At 37.7% G+C, this 15,970-nt stretch overlaps 1 protein-coding gene across 3 annotated transcripts in view; it reads left to right on the top strand.

The window, feature by feature from the left end:
• Positions 1-13,915, top strand: part of ppp3cca (protein phosphatase 3, catalytic subunit, gamma isozyme, a) — a 52,313-nt gene extending 38,398 nt beyond the window's left edge. Inside the window, exons 5-14 of one of the 3 annotated variants that reach the window (XM_077561275.1) lie at positions 623-768; positions 857-996; positions 1,096-1,173; positions 1,254-1,348; positions 1,430-1,555; positions 1,987-2,064; positions 2,399-2,483; positions 3,525-3,622; positions 6,754-6,780; positions 11,454-13,915. In XM_077561275.1, coding sequence (XP_077417401.1) covers positions 623-768; positions 857-996; positions 1,096-1,173; positions 1,254-1,348; positions 1,430-1,555; positions 1,987-2,064; positions 2,399-2,483; positions 3,525-3,622; positions 6,754-6,780; positions 11,454-11,614 — 1,034 coding nt within the window. In that variant the 3' untranslated portion in view covers positions 11,615-13,915. The remainder of the gene's footprint in view (positions 1-622; positions 769-856; positions 997-1,095; positions 1,174-1,253; positions 1,349-1,429; positions 1,556-1,986; positions 2,065-2,398; positions 2,484-3,524; positions 3,623-6,753; positions 6,781-11,453) is intronic. The other 2 variants (XM_077561276.1, XM_077561277.1) reach the window with 2 other exon arrangements.
• The last annotated feature ends 2,055 nt before the right edge of the window (positions 13,916-15,970 follow it).

The raw sequence follows: 15,970 nt of genomic DNA on the forward strand, positions 1-15,970 counted from the left end.
TCAATTCGTATCACGATTCGATTCAATACCGATTAATCCTGATTTTTTTTTACTCAAATTTAGAGAGAAAAATGATATATATATATATAGATATGTATATGTATATATATATGTATGTATGTATGTGTATAGATATATGTATGTATGTATGTGTATATATATACAGTATATGTTTATATATATGTATGTATGTATGTATGTATATATATATATATATATATATATATATATGTGTGTGTGTATATATACATACATACATATACATATATACTTCAACTAGCATTATTTGTACAGCACTGGACAACCAAGTATGCTGTATTGGCTTTGTCCTGTCTGCTTCCTCCTGTAATCAGTTTGCTTCACCTGACCCTAATCTGATTTGCAGTGCTGTACAAGTGACACAGTGGATGATGTATTACGACTCTTATAGCTAAGAAGCCGTAGAAATCATTCACAGCATCTCCTCTGGCGAAACTTTGTTGATTGAGCCAGCAATTTATGTGTTTGTTATGAACACTAATGGACACGAATGCCTTTGCAATTTCCCAGCGTAACCTTCTACATAATGTCAATGATATCAGTCATATAACCATACAACTTTGTTGTGCAATGTTTGTAACAGGTAAAATTAAGTACTCAGAAAGGGTATATGACGCCTGTATGGAGGCCTTTGACTGCCTGCCCCTTGCTGCCCTGCTTAACCAACAGTTCTTGTGTGTACACGGTGGACTCTCACCAGAAATTAACTGCCTTGACGACATAAGGAAAGTAAGTAACATACTTTAAAAGAGCACATAGGTCATACACTGTCATGAACGCGTACATATAATGCTTATTAACTTGTCTTTTCTAACAGTTAGATAGATTTAAAGAACCTCCAGCATTTGGGCCAATGTGTGACCTGATTTGGGCCGACCCCGGTGAAGACTATGGCAGCGAAAAGACAACTGAACACTTCAACCATAATTCTGTCAGAGGGTGTTCTTACTTTTTCAGGTATTTGGTATCTCCTATTTGTCACGCCATTACACTAAAAAGCATAGCATTGAACTCTACTTTTAACAGGTCTTCTTGTCCTTGTTTATCTCTTTGCAGTTACGCAGCAGTCTGTGACTTTTTGGTAAATAATAACTTGTTATCAGTAATTAGAGCCCATGAAGCCCAAGATGCAGGGTAAGTAGAGTTGTTTTCTGATCTATTTGTCATGATATGCAATACGGTAAGTCTGAGCACTCTTGTTTGTGGCCCAATAGATACCGGATGTACAGAAAAAGTCAGACTACGGGCTTCCCTTCGTTAATTACGATTTTTTCAGCTCCAAATTACCTTGACGTGTACAACAACAAAGGTTTGTGTCTGTTTCTTTGACTTAGCAGTTCTTGCTCACCTTAAAGTTTTGATCTTCAGCCTTCATTTTCTTTTGCTCTAGCTGCTGTATTAAAATATGAGAACAACGTGATGAATATTCGACAGTTCAACTGTTCCCCCCACCCTTACTGGTTGCCCAATTTTATGGATGTCTTCACATGGTCTTTGCCATTTGTTGGAGAAAAAGGTATGTTGGAAAAAAAATTGTCTAATAGTAAATACACTGTATATAATTGTTCTCAACCTTGCAATTAAATGATAAAATGTCATACATTATAATTCCTTACTCCAGAATGTGTATCAGTATTGTAACATTTGTTGTCTTGAAGGACATTGGTAATTTGTATCTTATTTTAGTTGGCTTTCTTTTTCCTATTTCCAGTTTTTCTTTTAATTCTTTGTAGAACCATGTGAAATGTACTTGCAAAATTATGAATAAATTGTCAAGTGCAACCGCTGTGCTTTTGCTATGCATAAGACAAATAACAACTTAAATGTTGAATTTCTATAACTTACACAGTAATTTCTCCCAGAACAGATGATACTGTGTAAAAATATTTTTTTTATAGCGGTATGAGATTACTGTCAAACCAAACTTAAGTTTCCCTTCATCTACAGTGACGGAGATGTTGGTGAATGTGCTCAACATTTGCTCTGATGATGAGCTCATGTCAGAGGGAGACGATCTATATGAAGGTAAATATGCAGCTACTAATTTATATCACAAATGCTCACTCTACAACTCAGCGTGCATCCAGCAATTTTCTATGCCTCATAATCAAAATCATGTTGAATGTTTCAATAAAGTTGTTTACATGCATTTTTAAAATCTGGTTTCTATCAATTTGATGCAACACAATTTCTTTACTGCATGTTAACATTACTATATGTTACCCTGTATTCTATATGGCTGTTCATGTTATCAGTGCAGCTATAAGACAGAGTCTGTCGGTTGGGAAAGCGAGTTATTCATCGGACAGATCAATTAGTCAGTCACGGAAAAAGTACAGTAGTTTGCTGTGTGTTCCAGGTGGCACCACAGCAATGCGCAAGGAGGTCATCCGGAATAAGATACGTGCAGTTGGGAAAATGGCCCGAGTCTTCTCCGTCCTCAGGTACGGCCATTGATTTGACTTTGTTCTTTGTCCTACTTTCTTATGAACATTATAGCCGCTCCTCAAATAGAGGATAATGTGCTTTGAAACCTGACAAAGGACAGTTGTTATGGTCCTGCAACGATCAATGAGCCTGAAACAGACAGCATGCACATATACATTGCAGTCATAGATCACTTCTGGGGTTTTTGCATGTTTTTTTGTTTTTTTTTTAGAGCTTGACATTTGATTCTAGTGTGCTTTGTATTCACATGAGCAGCTACAGTAAAACATTGGACACAAAGTGGTCCTGTAAAAAGTGTATTTTTACCACTTGACATGTCTGGAATATCTTCTAAAAGTAATATAAAAAGCACTTGAAGTTCTTCCACTGTATAAACAAATGGACACAAGCCACGTCAAAGTGGCACTTGCGAAAATCACTTTCCCTCCAAAAGTATTGGAACACTGAGGATAATTCCTTTTTTTAATGTTGTAGACTGAACACATTTAAACTTGATAGCAAAATATGACTTTGAGGCAAGGGATCAACATTTCAGTTTTAATTTTCATGTATTTACAGTTGGATGTAAAATAATTCAACAAGGAGTTAACACCAACCACCAATTTTTTTAAATAAATAAAATACATTAAAGGGGAGAATACTTAATATTTATTTGCAGATCCTTTGTTTAGAATAACTGCATCCATCAAGGCTGTGATACTTCTTTTATCATGCTTTTTCAGTTTGTGTTACATATTTCAGATGTTTTTGTTCAGCCTCCTTTCTGACTCATCTTTAAATTTTGAGATTAAGTTGGCTAGTCCAAAACCTTCCACTTATTTTCCGGAAGAACTTCTTTTTGTTTTGTCTCATTATTTTTTCTGCATAAGGGATCGTCTAATTAATTTGGTTGCATCTTTCTTTATAATGAGAGCACATTAAAAATCTTAAAGCTCTTAATTTGATCATCACAGTGCAACTATTAAGTGTTTGTACCACCTCTCTTGCCAAGATGTGATGCATTTGCACCTGTGTGCTTTGTTGGTGTTGTGGTCCAGGGAGGAAAGTGAGAGCGTATTAACTCTCAAAGGCCTGACCCCGACCGGAACTCTTCCCATGGGTGTACTGTCAGGTGGAAAGCAGACATTACAGACTGGTAAGTGTGCTTTTATCCACAGTCTGCCCGCTCGTTGTTGCTTTCCTACTAGCTGCATGCATTTTGGGTGAGCAATAGTGTGAATTCCAAAGAACATTCACTCACCCCTATGTCACTAAGTGTGTACCAAATTTCTCTATATTTTTTTTCTCAGTATTGTTCATTCGGTAATCTTACCAATTCGACATGCCATCATCATTGCTCTCTCTCTTTTTTTTCTCTCTTTTTTTTTTTTGTATGTGTGTGCGTGTGCGTGAGTGTGTGCTCATTAATTCACCTAAAACCTATTAAAAATCCCATACCGTTCACCTAAACCGAATACTTCAGAATCCAGCTAGAGTCGTGAGGTTGTCAGGAGACCCGAGGAAGCATCAAAGAATAAAAAGACAAGTGAAATCCAGCACCGACCAGACATCACCTACTACCAACCGGGTTACCAACCAGAATATTTTACCAACCCCAGAAACATCTTAATTCCAACAAATTAAGGAGACCTCAAGAGACCAAAGGAAAGACTGAGGAAAGGAAGGAAGGATAGATGAAGCAGAGTGAGATCCACAGACATCAGCCTCCACCAATTCAATGACCAGAGGAGCCAGGACAGAGCAAGCAAAACCCCCCAGGGCCCCTCAGGCCACGGCAGCGACAAGGCACAACCCACAGTCCCCGCAGGGGCCACCGGCCGGAGAGCAAATCCAGGAGCCAGGAGCGCCCCCCCACCCCAGCACAGCAGGCCCGCCAAGCACCCCACCAGCCTACAGCACCCGCTCCACCCACGACCCCTCCCGAAAAAATGTACAACCTTAGTGGCATTCCACTTAAGAGGTTTTACATTTTTGCAACCGTGGGATTTTTTTTCCTGATTTAACAAACCATATTTGGAGTTTAATGTGCCACATGGAGGATGGCTAGTGCAATGGTGTACAGATCATGAGTGACATCATCAATGCTTCCCCTTTCTGCCAGTAGCTTTAAAGGGCTTTAGATCGATGCCAGCCTGCTAATCACAAGAAGCACCCCCACATTTTCTAGGCCAAACTGTCTGAGGTCAGCCGATTGACTAGAAAAGGCTGCTGACCCTCTGATCTAAAGGTCAGAGCCTGGTTTCATCCTCAAAAGAGCATGTTGGGTGCCATGCTGGAGATGTTCAGAAGTTGTGGAGCCATCAGAAGGGAAACTACATGTTATGACCTTTAGGGAGAATGTCATTGTTCATGTTGCTACCGCTTTCGCAACAGCTAGTTTGGGTCAAATTTGGAGAATTGTACCTCTCTAACAGATCAATGAGTAGTTTCTAACCCAAACGTTCCTCTAGAAATATATAAATCTCCAAGCTCACCAGAGATCAGATCAAGCATATTAGGATTTCTACTGATAACAATAAAATATAACCAACATGGCAGCAGACTACAGACTTCTGCCAAATATTTAGATCAACCACAAATTATTCACCTTCATTGATTAGTACCAGCAGTTTATTTTTTCAGTTGAGTACACTTTCATTGAAATTCAAAAACATCAAAGTAGTGCTTGCTTTCTGCCACATTTGTTCAGGGTTCACTCAAGGTTGCAACATTTCCTAAATGTTCTCCAAACATTATCTAAAGACTTTTAATGGTTCTCTAAACAGTTTTAATATTTTTTTCTTGTCCAGAAAAAACATTAAAACATTTAGAAAATGATAAGAGAACATTTAGGAAACGATGCGACCTTGAATGAACCCTGATGTGAAATGAACATTTGCTACATTCTTGTCACTAGACAAGAAAGACCATTACAAATGTTTGGAGAACATTTTAGACTGTTTAGAGAACGTTTAGGAAATGCTGCGACCTTGAACGAACCCTGACGTGAAATCAACATTCGCTAGCTTTGCAAATGTTCATCCCTCAGTGGGATATGGGCTTTCGTGTGAGCTTAGCTCACGTCTTGAACGCAAACACATGACATACATAATTTATCACAAGAAAAGTACCATAAGTAAGATATGTTCAACACTTTCGTTACTAAATTTCAAAGGCTAATAAATACTCTATTACCCTGATGTAATCGGGATACTTTTAATTGGTGTTATTTGCACTTGCGTCTGCTCAAGCAATTGAGAGTAAAGAGTCTAATTGCATGTCTAAACAAATACAGGACAGCACGTGGGGTGCAGTTTTGTTTGCCTGACTTACTAAAGGTTTATGCATGCAAAAACGGGCACAAAGTCGATTGCGCACACTAACAAATGTGGAAGCTGATCTATCATTTGTCTTCCAAATGGACAGTATTGCTGTGCATTTCATTTTGCGCGTTATGGGAGGAGTCAATGCAAATAAATTAATTGTGAGGACTTTTTCCGCATTTCTTAACATTTTTAAACAGTTTTTCTTGTATATCATTTATTGTAGAATGTAATTTTGAAGGTTTTACTTGGAACCAGCCACAAGAAGGAGTCATGCTGTATCACCCATGACAGAACTCTTACACAGGATTGGCATATCCATCCAACTTGCACTCACTCAAGACGAGTACAATCAAGCAAAATGCGGATTTTATGTAGTTGCTGGCTTCCCTAAGATTATTGGAGCAGTAGATTTCTGTAACTGTTTGTCTTCCACTAACACCGATTCCATCACTTTCAACTTCATACTACGCTTGTGGTACTCTGCTAACTTTTCCCTGGTGAAAACCGTCAGACTGTTAGACTGATCTGTTGTGAACATTGCAATTTAGTGCCTGTTTGTGATCTTAGCCCTTAGCGCTCAGTCAAATCCCCCCATTGCTCACTACTCAGTCAAATCCCCCCATTGCTCACTATTACTAAATCCCCATGACCCTTTAACACTGGCAGTCGCATCTTAAGTCTCAAACCAGCACCCTCCTGTCATTCCCACCCACTCACACACTCACTCAACAAGATGTTTTCATGCTAACTTCTACTGTAGCTGCTGCCAATTGTGCCAAACAATGTCTATGATGTTGTTGTCGATCAACTTGACCTACTGTATATGTTTCACCATCAGCTGACAACTGTTAATGACATGACGGCTTGATTTCAATGATGTATATGCTGGCTCTGGTATTTGCTGCATTGTAACGTCTGCCTTTTGCCTTCTTTCCCCAAACTTTTTTTTTTTTTAACATAGCTACTATTGAAGCAGCTAAAGCAAAAGGTACGCATGGCTTTTGGGTTTAATTCTCATATTTGTGTGCTCTCTGTTATTCACATTACCAATTGCACATACTATTGCATTATTCTGTACTGTAAATGCTGGTTACTCTTGCATTATCATTGTTTTTTGGGTTCCACTTTTGTAATATGACACTTACACAAACTGCAGTTGCACTGTTGCAAGTCCGTAGACTTCATTTCAAGGAATATACACTCACTAAAGACGAGGGACTGTAATTTGCACAATAAATTTACAATGAAATTAATTAAATTATCCAATTTAAGAGCTTTATCATAAAATCTAGCGTGAAATTGAATGATCAGTTTTAATAACCAGAGAAATTTTTATTATTGTAGCTGTCGTTGGGGTTGAACTGTACTTCTATGTGGTCACACTTTTTTCTTGCCAACTGTGGCTCCCCACACAGAGAAAAGCCTGTTAAGACCTTGCTAAGACCTGGGACATCCCTTCCCGGGATATTTTCAGCAGCTAATCCTGTTACACCATTTGGGTGTTGCTCGGTTGTCTGCCCCACCTGGTTGGTTTGTGGGGTAACGAGCTACATTCCCGCTCGCTCAAACATACTAAATGGAGGAGACACAGGTGACGTTCATTCAGCTGCTTTCCAACAAAATTTATGTTATTGTTTCTACTATTGAACCATCATTTATGGTAACTAAGTTAGTTAATGGTCTTATTTAGTTATTTAGTGGTCTTATAAAAATTGCACAAGCCCGATACAATGCCTACTGTGTCACCTATATTCCCATTCCCACTATGTTCTCCATGTGTTTTATTGACATTAAAATATACGGGTTACTGTTACAAAAATTATTAGATTCATGTAAAAAGTAGTAACAACTTACTTTTTAGCACCTATCCATAACATTTATTTAATTGTAGGTATTTTCGATATCACTTTTTTCAGACCGATATCGGTCCGAAAACTCAACTCTTCAGTAGTCGTTGATTCCGATACCAAATACAGATACAATTTGAACTTTTGATGCATAAAATTTGCCCTAAAAAACAATGACAGATCATTTTAAAGAAAGATCTACTACTATCCCAATATAGCATTTTTCCTTAAAATTGCATGTGATTATTTGACAATTTTCTATTCTTTTAATTTCTAATTTGTAGTTCCTGATCGTAAAAATAGCCACCTGATCCCATCGTCATGAGTACTGATACCATAAATATAAAAAACTGTATCGGCCCGATGCCAACCTGGTATCGGCACTCGCTCGTCCCTACTAAATTGCTTGAATATTTGACATTTATTTATTTTGATTGAACTCTCCTGCTGCTCCATTGATTGTTTCTATCACTTATTCTTGTACAGTCAATTACTGCCATAACTTCATTCTGGTAAAGTAAACAATGGGACATGCAAACTGAAATAGCTTCACTTCAATTTGAATTTTTTTTTTTCATGTTGGTGGTTAGTCCCCTGTAATTCATCCAAAAGTATTAAAGGAACCTTACTTTGTGCACTTGAGCACAATCATGTTGGAACAAAAAAAGAGCCTTTCCAAAACTTTCCCCACAAAGTTGGACGCAATTGTCCAAAATGTCCTGGCAAGATGAAAAATTAAGAACTATGGGCCCTCCTGAATTATGGATTGATTGATAAGTTAAGTGTTTGAGCCCATTTTTTAACACCGCACTATTAAACAGTAGAACAAAGTGAGAAATATAATAATAACAAAAAAGTTAGATTTCCCAAACAAACAAATAAAAATGCAGTACAGTACTGACCATACGAACTAGAGATAGACCAATACCTTTTGTTTTTTTCCGATACCGATTATTAGTAGTCAAAGAGTCCATTAACCGATATTTGGAGCTGATGTTCACTTTTTGATAAAAGGGATTTTTCAAGATTTTTAAAAGCAGAACATCAAACTTTCTGTTGTTAAAATGTCTTTAAGCATATGTTTATTAAACAACTCTTCTGATTTTTTTTATTCTATCATAAAGTTCAGAGAACATGCTGATGACTCAGCATTTTTTTGTCAAGTTTACGTGAGGGTTGATGCGGACCCAAACACAGTGAAGCACGGTAGCGAGGCAGCGGTGCTCAAAAAAGTAGTGATGGCAAAATCGAAACAGTGTTTTGGTACGTACTGAAACTTAGGCAGACCTTTTGATTCGAGACACTCTTCCGAGGTCTGTATCAGAAAGACGATGTCATGTTCCATTTTGCGTTCCATTACGGGCCCAATAGTTTCAAAACGTCACAGTTATTGTTTCAGCAAGTAAACACTGATCATGTTAAAATTGTAATGTAAAATTGAATCATAAATAAAATCCATCAAAGACACTATATGAAAATGCCTTTTAAGTGTAAAATATATCCAACCTACTTATACGTAAAATAGAGCCTGAGACATCAAAAAGCCTTTGAAATGTGCAAAAAAAAATGCAGTCAGTCTTGCTTTTAATCACTGAGCAATAAAGGAGAAAATATCCTTTCATACAATTAATACTTTAATTCCAAATACAAAAAGTTCAGAGACATAAAGACACCAAAAAAAAAAGCAATTCCACTCCACTTAGCATTCTTTTGATTTAATGTGATATTCTAATCGGTAACAATAGAGGACAAAATTGATTTATGTGGGTCTTTAAGTCAAGTTATATTGAGAAATGATGATCTATTTCAAAGGCAAAAGTAAAAACAAACCAAGAATCAACAGCAAAAGGTCATTCTTATTTCTATACATATTTGTGGGGGTTAATCACTCTTTGTCACCCATGATATTATTTATTCTCTCTTAAGGCATCCATTACAATTATATGCTGATTGGTAGTTGAGTAAATTAGCTGATAACAGACAGACAATCACTACTTTCCTTACTGGGGAGTTGGCAACACTGCTCGACCGTTTGAATGGGATATTTTACAATTGGCCACCAGATGTCGCTGTGGGGAGATGTATCAAACGTTCCAAAAGATCGATTCTCTTTCTGACTCAATCGTTCTAAATGATTCAATCATTTCAATGTTCCATTTCTGCCATCCCTACAAAAATAGTAATTTATTTCAACAAAAAATACAAAATAAACACATCCAAGACCAGACACAAAGTGACAAACTAATGTTAAGAAGACAAGGAACCAACAACGAGATATGACAGAGACATGACATGGACAATGAACTGACCGGGACTGAAAGACAGCAGGGAACTAAACACACACCAACTGACCAGACAACGACAGACACCTGAACAATACACATGTGGCTGAGGGAGCTGATTGGATGACAAGCACAGGTGCACATTGGCTGTATCCAAATGTGCACCCTACTCAGTGCCCTACTGAGGGGTCCCACCATTTTGTAGGGGTGTCCGAATGTACGGCACTCAAAATTACCCACAATGCACTCTGAAAAGTAGTGAACATCAATGTTCACTCAACCGGGTTGATATAGACCACAATGCAGTGCCAGTATGGAAAAAAACATGGCGGGAGCGACAGCGCAAGTGCGAGAATCACAGCGATGCATTAGATTCATACTACAGAAATCATTAATTTATTTTAGTTGAAAATATGTACAATAAATGAAATAAAGTACAGTAAAACATTTTTGTTCACAAAAAATTGTCGGAGATTTGTGTGCCGGTGCGTCATGACAGTTACGGTGGTCACGTGATATGCGACGAGGAGAAAGTAGTGAGCTGGCTGTCCGAATCGCCAAACAGAAAGAGGGCACTATATAGTGCGGGGCTATGTAGTGAATGAGGGCTTAGGGGATGAGGGAGGACATTCGGACACAGTCATTAACATTAACATTAAGGAATACGTACAACTCAAATCCAACCAAACACAACAAAACACAGATCATGATAGTTTAAAAAAAATAAAAATAAATATGAAAACTTAAGTACAATAAATAGCTCCGTATAGAATTCTACGGCAGTATATAAAGTTTTATACTGTCTTTGCTAAAAAAAAAAACTCATTTCAAAGAGAAAAAAAGATGCAGAGTATATCCCAGTGTCAGCAGCATATCTTACCAAATTTACTGAAAATTTCTAATAAATAATTCCCTGAACTGTTTTATATTCATATTTGTAATAAAGGCTAATGCCGATATTGTCAAAATTTCAAACATCGGCACTGATAATCGGCTTGGTCGATAATTAGTCCATCCCTAATATGTGCATATTGTATATTATTATTTGCATAAATTACTCATCCTGCTAAAGGTTACAGTGGTTAAGCTCCATGACATCTTGCAAATCTTGTCAAAGTTACAGAGGTATCTGATTGTGCAAGAGAGCTTTTAAAGATGAAATGTTTTTAGATTGTTGCCATTTGAATTGTCAAACAATCCCTCACAAGTTTGCTTTTCGTTTGCTCACCTTTTCTGTCTGGTTTCCGCGGCTGTTTCGGGACACGACCGTAAGTCAACCCAGCATGAGATGTTTGATTGTCGTAGCTTGTCCCTCAGCTGTTTGGACCCTTCCAACATACTGTGCTTGCATGTGTCCTATTCGCTGCCCATCTGTGCTGTGCTAGGCCAATATTATACTGTGTTGTAAAGAGTTTCTACAAGGACAGCAGAGGAGCATAGTGCACAACTGAGACTACAGCAACCCAAGTAGTTTTGATGGACCCTTTGTGGCTTTGAGTCATTTCATTTCCTCTTTTTTTTCCCCCCTTCAGCCATCCAAGGCTTCTCTCCCACGAGGAAGATTCGGAATTTCGAGGAAGCACGCGGCCTGGACAGGATAAACGAAAGGATGCCACCTCGAAAAGATGGCCAGCAGCCGGACGGCACGACCATCAAAACCAGCGCACCCAGCAAAAACGGCACGGACGGATAGAACTAGGAAAGCGCAACTTTCCGTCCCCGGCTCGTCCATACCGATCCCGCTCCCGATTCCGCTCCACCGCGCTTTCTTATCCCGTCCATCCAATCTATCCATCTATCCAAACCACCTGTCCGTCTTCTGTGTGCATGCCGTCGGGTGGGGGGAAAGGAAGCAGACATGTTGGCGGTGAAAAATAAAATGAGACCACTCTGCTAGCATAATCATCTGGGGGTACACGACAAACAATCATTGGGTAATCTTATTTATTAAAAGAATTTATTAGATGTGTTATAGCACTCGTGATGGAATGAAGACTTTAAGCAGTTGTTCAAACTTTTGCTCGACACTGAAGTCCATGCTTGTACATGTAACAGTTAGATAAAAAAAAAAGAAAAAGTTATACATTTGATTTGGTAAGATGAACATTTAGCCTCATTTAGTTGTTTTGTTTGTTTGTTAATGTGTGTGATTACGGATAAGTTGAAGTATGAATTCTGTAGCCTCGGCAGCCTCACTTTCAAGTTTTTGTCAAGATTTTACGTGGGCTACACAGCTTATAGACTAGTGGTTGGGGGGTTGGGATATTGTTTTATACTTTAAACAGAAATGTGATGTCTTATGTTCGCAAAACTTTGAAAGATTTGAGTATTTTCTTCTCGTTGAGTTACAATATCCTGTATTATCATTTCTGAATGAGATGATTTGAAAATGACGATAAACTGCTTTTTGTGCTGTAGGTCAAATAGTTGTTGACATGACGTCAGCTAGGACGTTTGCGCTCACCTAAAGCAAATTAGTGGATGTTACTACACACAGGGGTGGCAAATCCAGGTCCAGAAAGTAAAAACCCTGCCACAGTTTGGCTTTAGCCCCTAGAGCTAACTAGCTAGCTAGCCTGCTCCCTAGCAGGTAAACGAGCATCATGGGAGCTAGCTAACTAGCACCTGAGGCTAAAGCCAAATTGTGGCAGGATTTTTACTTTCTGCACCTTGATTTGGCACCTCTCACTACATAGCACAACTGGTTCCGTCATCGCAGTGGAAGCACATCAAGAAACTGAATCAAGACAAAGCAGTCTAAACAAAAGAGGACATTTTTTGCCCAAGAAGCAGAGGAGCCGTTGGGCACACTCACTCTGGAAAACAGACTTTTAGTCACGGCTGAAATATTTCAGTATTGAAAGGAAATACAGCATTATTGTCAAACGCATTTTGTTGCTTTACTAACGCTGTATAAGTGTCTCCATTTACAGTATGCAGATGTGTGTGTGCGCTTTTTCTAAAAAAAACAATAACAAATTGTGACTACTCTGTTAAAAAAAAGCTTCTCAGTGACGGCAATATGGACTGATGTTGATTTGTGGAGCGCCTCCACTCCGCACGTCTGACAATGCTTAGCAGTACTGAAGTCATCTTCCGCCTCACCTATGTTCCTTTTTACAAGATGGCGGGAGCCGCTTAATAGTTGCTGTGATTTCCTGCTGTTTGTGACGTTTTCTTGTGGCTTTGCTCACACTTTAGCTCCAACCACCTTCACTTATCTTCATTGGCACCCAAGCAACCCTTTAAGACTTGCTTGTACCTTTTATGAGAGCAACAATGGAGGAGGAGATGGGCCACTTATATGTGCAATATTTGTTTTTGTTTAAAAAAGGGAAACAGTCCATCCTGATTCTAAGAATATTTTTTCTCGTATACTGTATATATAATGGTTAACTTTTTTTATTTATTTTTTTTTTGTTAGTATGTTCATATGTGACCCAGAGCCTCCTCTCACGTTTCAACTGGTGCTGTTATATACCCAACGCTTGGTTACTGGCTCTTAAGTCACGCGGGGAAAGGCGGAGCTTTAACGAAAGAAGAAAATGCTATCGTCGTGAAGAAATGTTCCTTGATTTCATTTGAGTAATTGTTTGCACTCGTGCCGTGCCACACTGGACACACTTGAAGATCTGCATGTGTGTGGAAGGCAAACAGAGTCAAGCCATGCAACGTTATTGAGTTCCTAAGTCAAGTATTGTACTTTGTTCTCATGTCCACGACATTTCAGTGAGACCTCAAAAAGTGTTGAGTTGTAAGTTCATGTTCATTTCATGTTTCTTTAAAAGGTAAGGCTTTATTGGCTGACCCACACAGTATAATGGACCTGTTAGGTCTTATACTGTACAGCACATATCTTGCAGAATGTAAGAAGAAAATCCGCTAACCAAGAATCTTCAAATGATGAAAATACCGTACGTATCATGCGAGGCCATGAAATCTTATACATAGATGTATCACTTGAAAGAAAATAAAATTTAAATCATGTGTTTTATTTCATTTGTCTGTTGGTTTGTAAAGTGAAACCTGATTATTACACTATTTTAATTTTGCAAGTTACCATGCAGTTTATTCCTCCCAGGGAGGGCCACATGCAAAAAATCGAAGCATGCAAGGGCCACTTAGATAAATAATTTTTTTTACTTAAATTTATTAACAGCAACATCAATTTATAAAGCAATTTCATGTTGTTTATATACAGTGGTAACTCGGACTTTGAACATAATTCGTTCCTGCGAAGTGTTCAAAGTCAGAATTGTTCAACCTCTGAAACATTTTTTCCCATAGGAAATAATATAAATGCGAATAAAACGTTCCCAAGCTCCAAAACCAGAAAAAATTATTTTAATTTCTATTTATGTTTTTTACATTTACATGACAGTACTGTATTTAAATACCTTACCTGTTGTGGTGTGATTTCATCAGTGGATGATAAATGCTATGTTAATGCTTGCTTTAGTTCAGTGCTGAGTTTGTGTATTTTAAATTGGGCATATTGTTAGACTACTAAACGGTCCTTGCGAGCGTTGTTTAACATCAGGCACGTTGTTGAACAGCGAAGGGGGTCCTCGTGCCAGTATTTACAGAAGTAGTACAACGGCGCGATAATCTCCTTCCTAATGCCACTGGTTCGTAGCACTGTATGCTTTTTGTTGTTTTTTTGCTGCCACCGGCACTGTTGTCTTTCTTTGGGCCCATGGTGAAGAAAATTGTCATGGAAAAATCTAAATGCACTCACGAGTATGGAGCACCTCCGGGAGTATTTACGATCTGACTGTAAATGAGCAGTGCATCTCAACTACCGCAACGTGAGCATTCAGCATTGCTCGGCTTAACTCGGCTACCCGTTTTCAAGGTATGTTCGGCTTAGCTTGCTTTGCTTGGGTGTTCGAACTCCGAAAATGAGATCAAACTCCGAGGTATTTTTTACTCTGATTTTTTTGGTTGAAGTTCGAATTGTACAAGTTCCGAGACGTTCAAATGCAGAGGTTCCACTGTATTACAATTAGTTTATAAACTGATATTATAAAATGCAATAGGGCAAATAGTGGAGTGACCGGGCCCTGTATCCCATTTCAATATTTTATTTATTAATGATAACAAGTGAATATGGAAGAAAAAGTGACAGCTTCTTCTAATGCCCACCCCCCTAATAATTTTGCCCGATATTTAGGCATGTGCAAATTTGTCTTAATTAACATTACAACTTGTTGTAAATATGTAAAGAAAAAGTCAAAACTATTGATTAATTATGCAGTGTTTTATGTTTTGGTTTTGAAGCATTTAATACAGGTGTCAGCAACGCAGTGCCTGTGTGCTGCAGGTAGCGCCCAGGGAGCACATGAATAGTCGCTAGTGGGCCAGCTCTAAAAGTAGCTGACCAGTGAGTTGCTTTTGTCTGGCTACTCTTAAAGGGACAGTGTAGAATTTTTTGTTTTTTTTGTTTGTTTTGAATATTCATTTTGAAAACCCACTATTAATTAAAAAAAAAAAAAAAGTCCCATAACATCAACGTGCATAAAAAAAATATATATATATATATACATATGTATATATATATATATACATATATATATATATACATATATATACATATATATATATATATATATATACATATATATACATATATATATACATATATATACATATATATATATATATATATGTATATATACATATATATACATATATATATATATACATATATATATACATATATATACATATATATATATATATACATATACATATATATATATATATACATATTTATATATATATATACATATATATACATATACATATATATATATATATATATACATATATATATATATACATATATATATATATACATATATAACAATTCCAAACCTTAAGATGGCAACAGTTCCCCAAATCCTATCCAATCAGAGTACGCCTCTGTCTGGCGACGCCACTTCCACAAATTGGGCCTACAATGAGATGCATGCCGAGCCTTTAGGCGGCAGTAGTTAGCCAATTACTGCTCATCTCTTGACGTCACTTCACCATACGTCACACAAGC

The sequence above is a fragment of the Vanacampus margaritifer genome, chromosome 3 (assembly GCF_051991255.1).
Source record: "Vanacampus margaritifer isolate UIUO_Vmar chromosome 3, RoL_Vmar_1.0, whole genome shotgun sequence".
NCBI lineage: Eukaryota > Metazoa > Chordata > Actinopteri > Syngnathiformes > Syngnathidae > Vanacampus > Vanacampus margaritifer.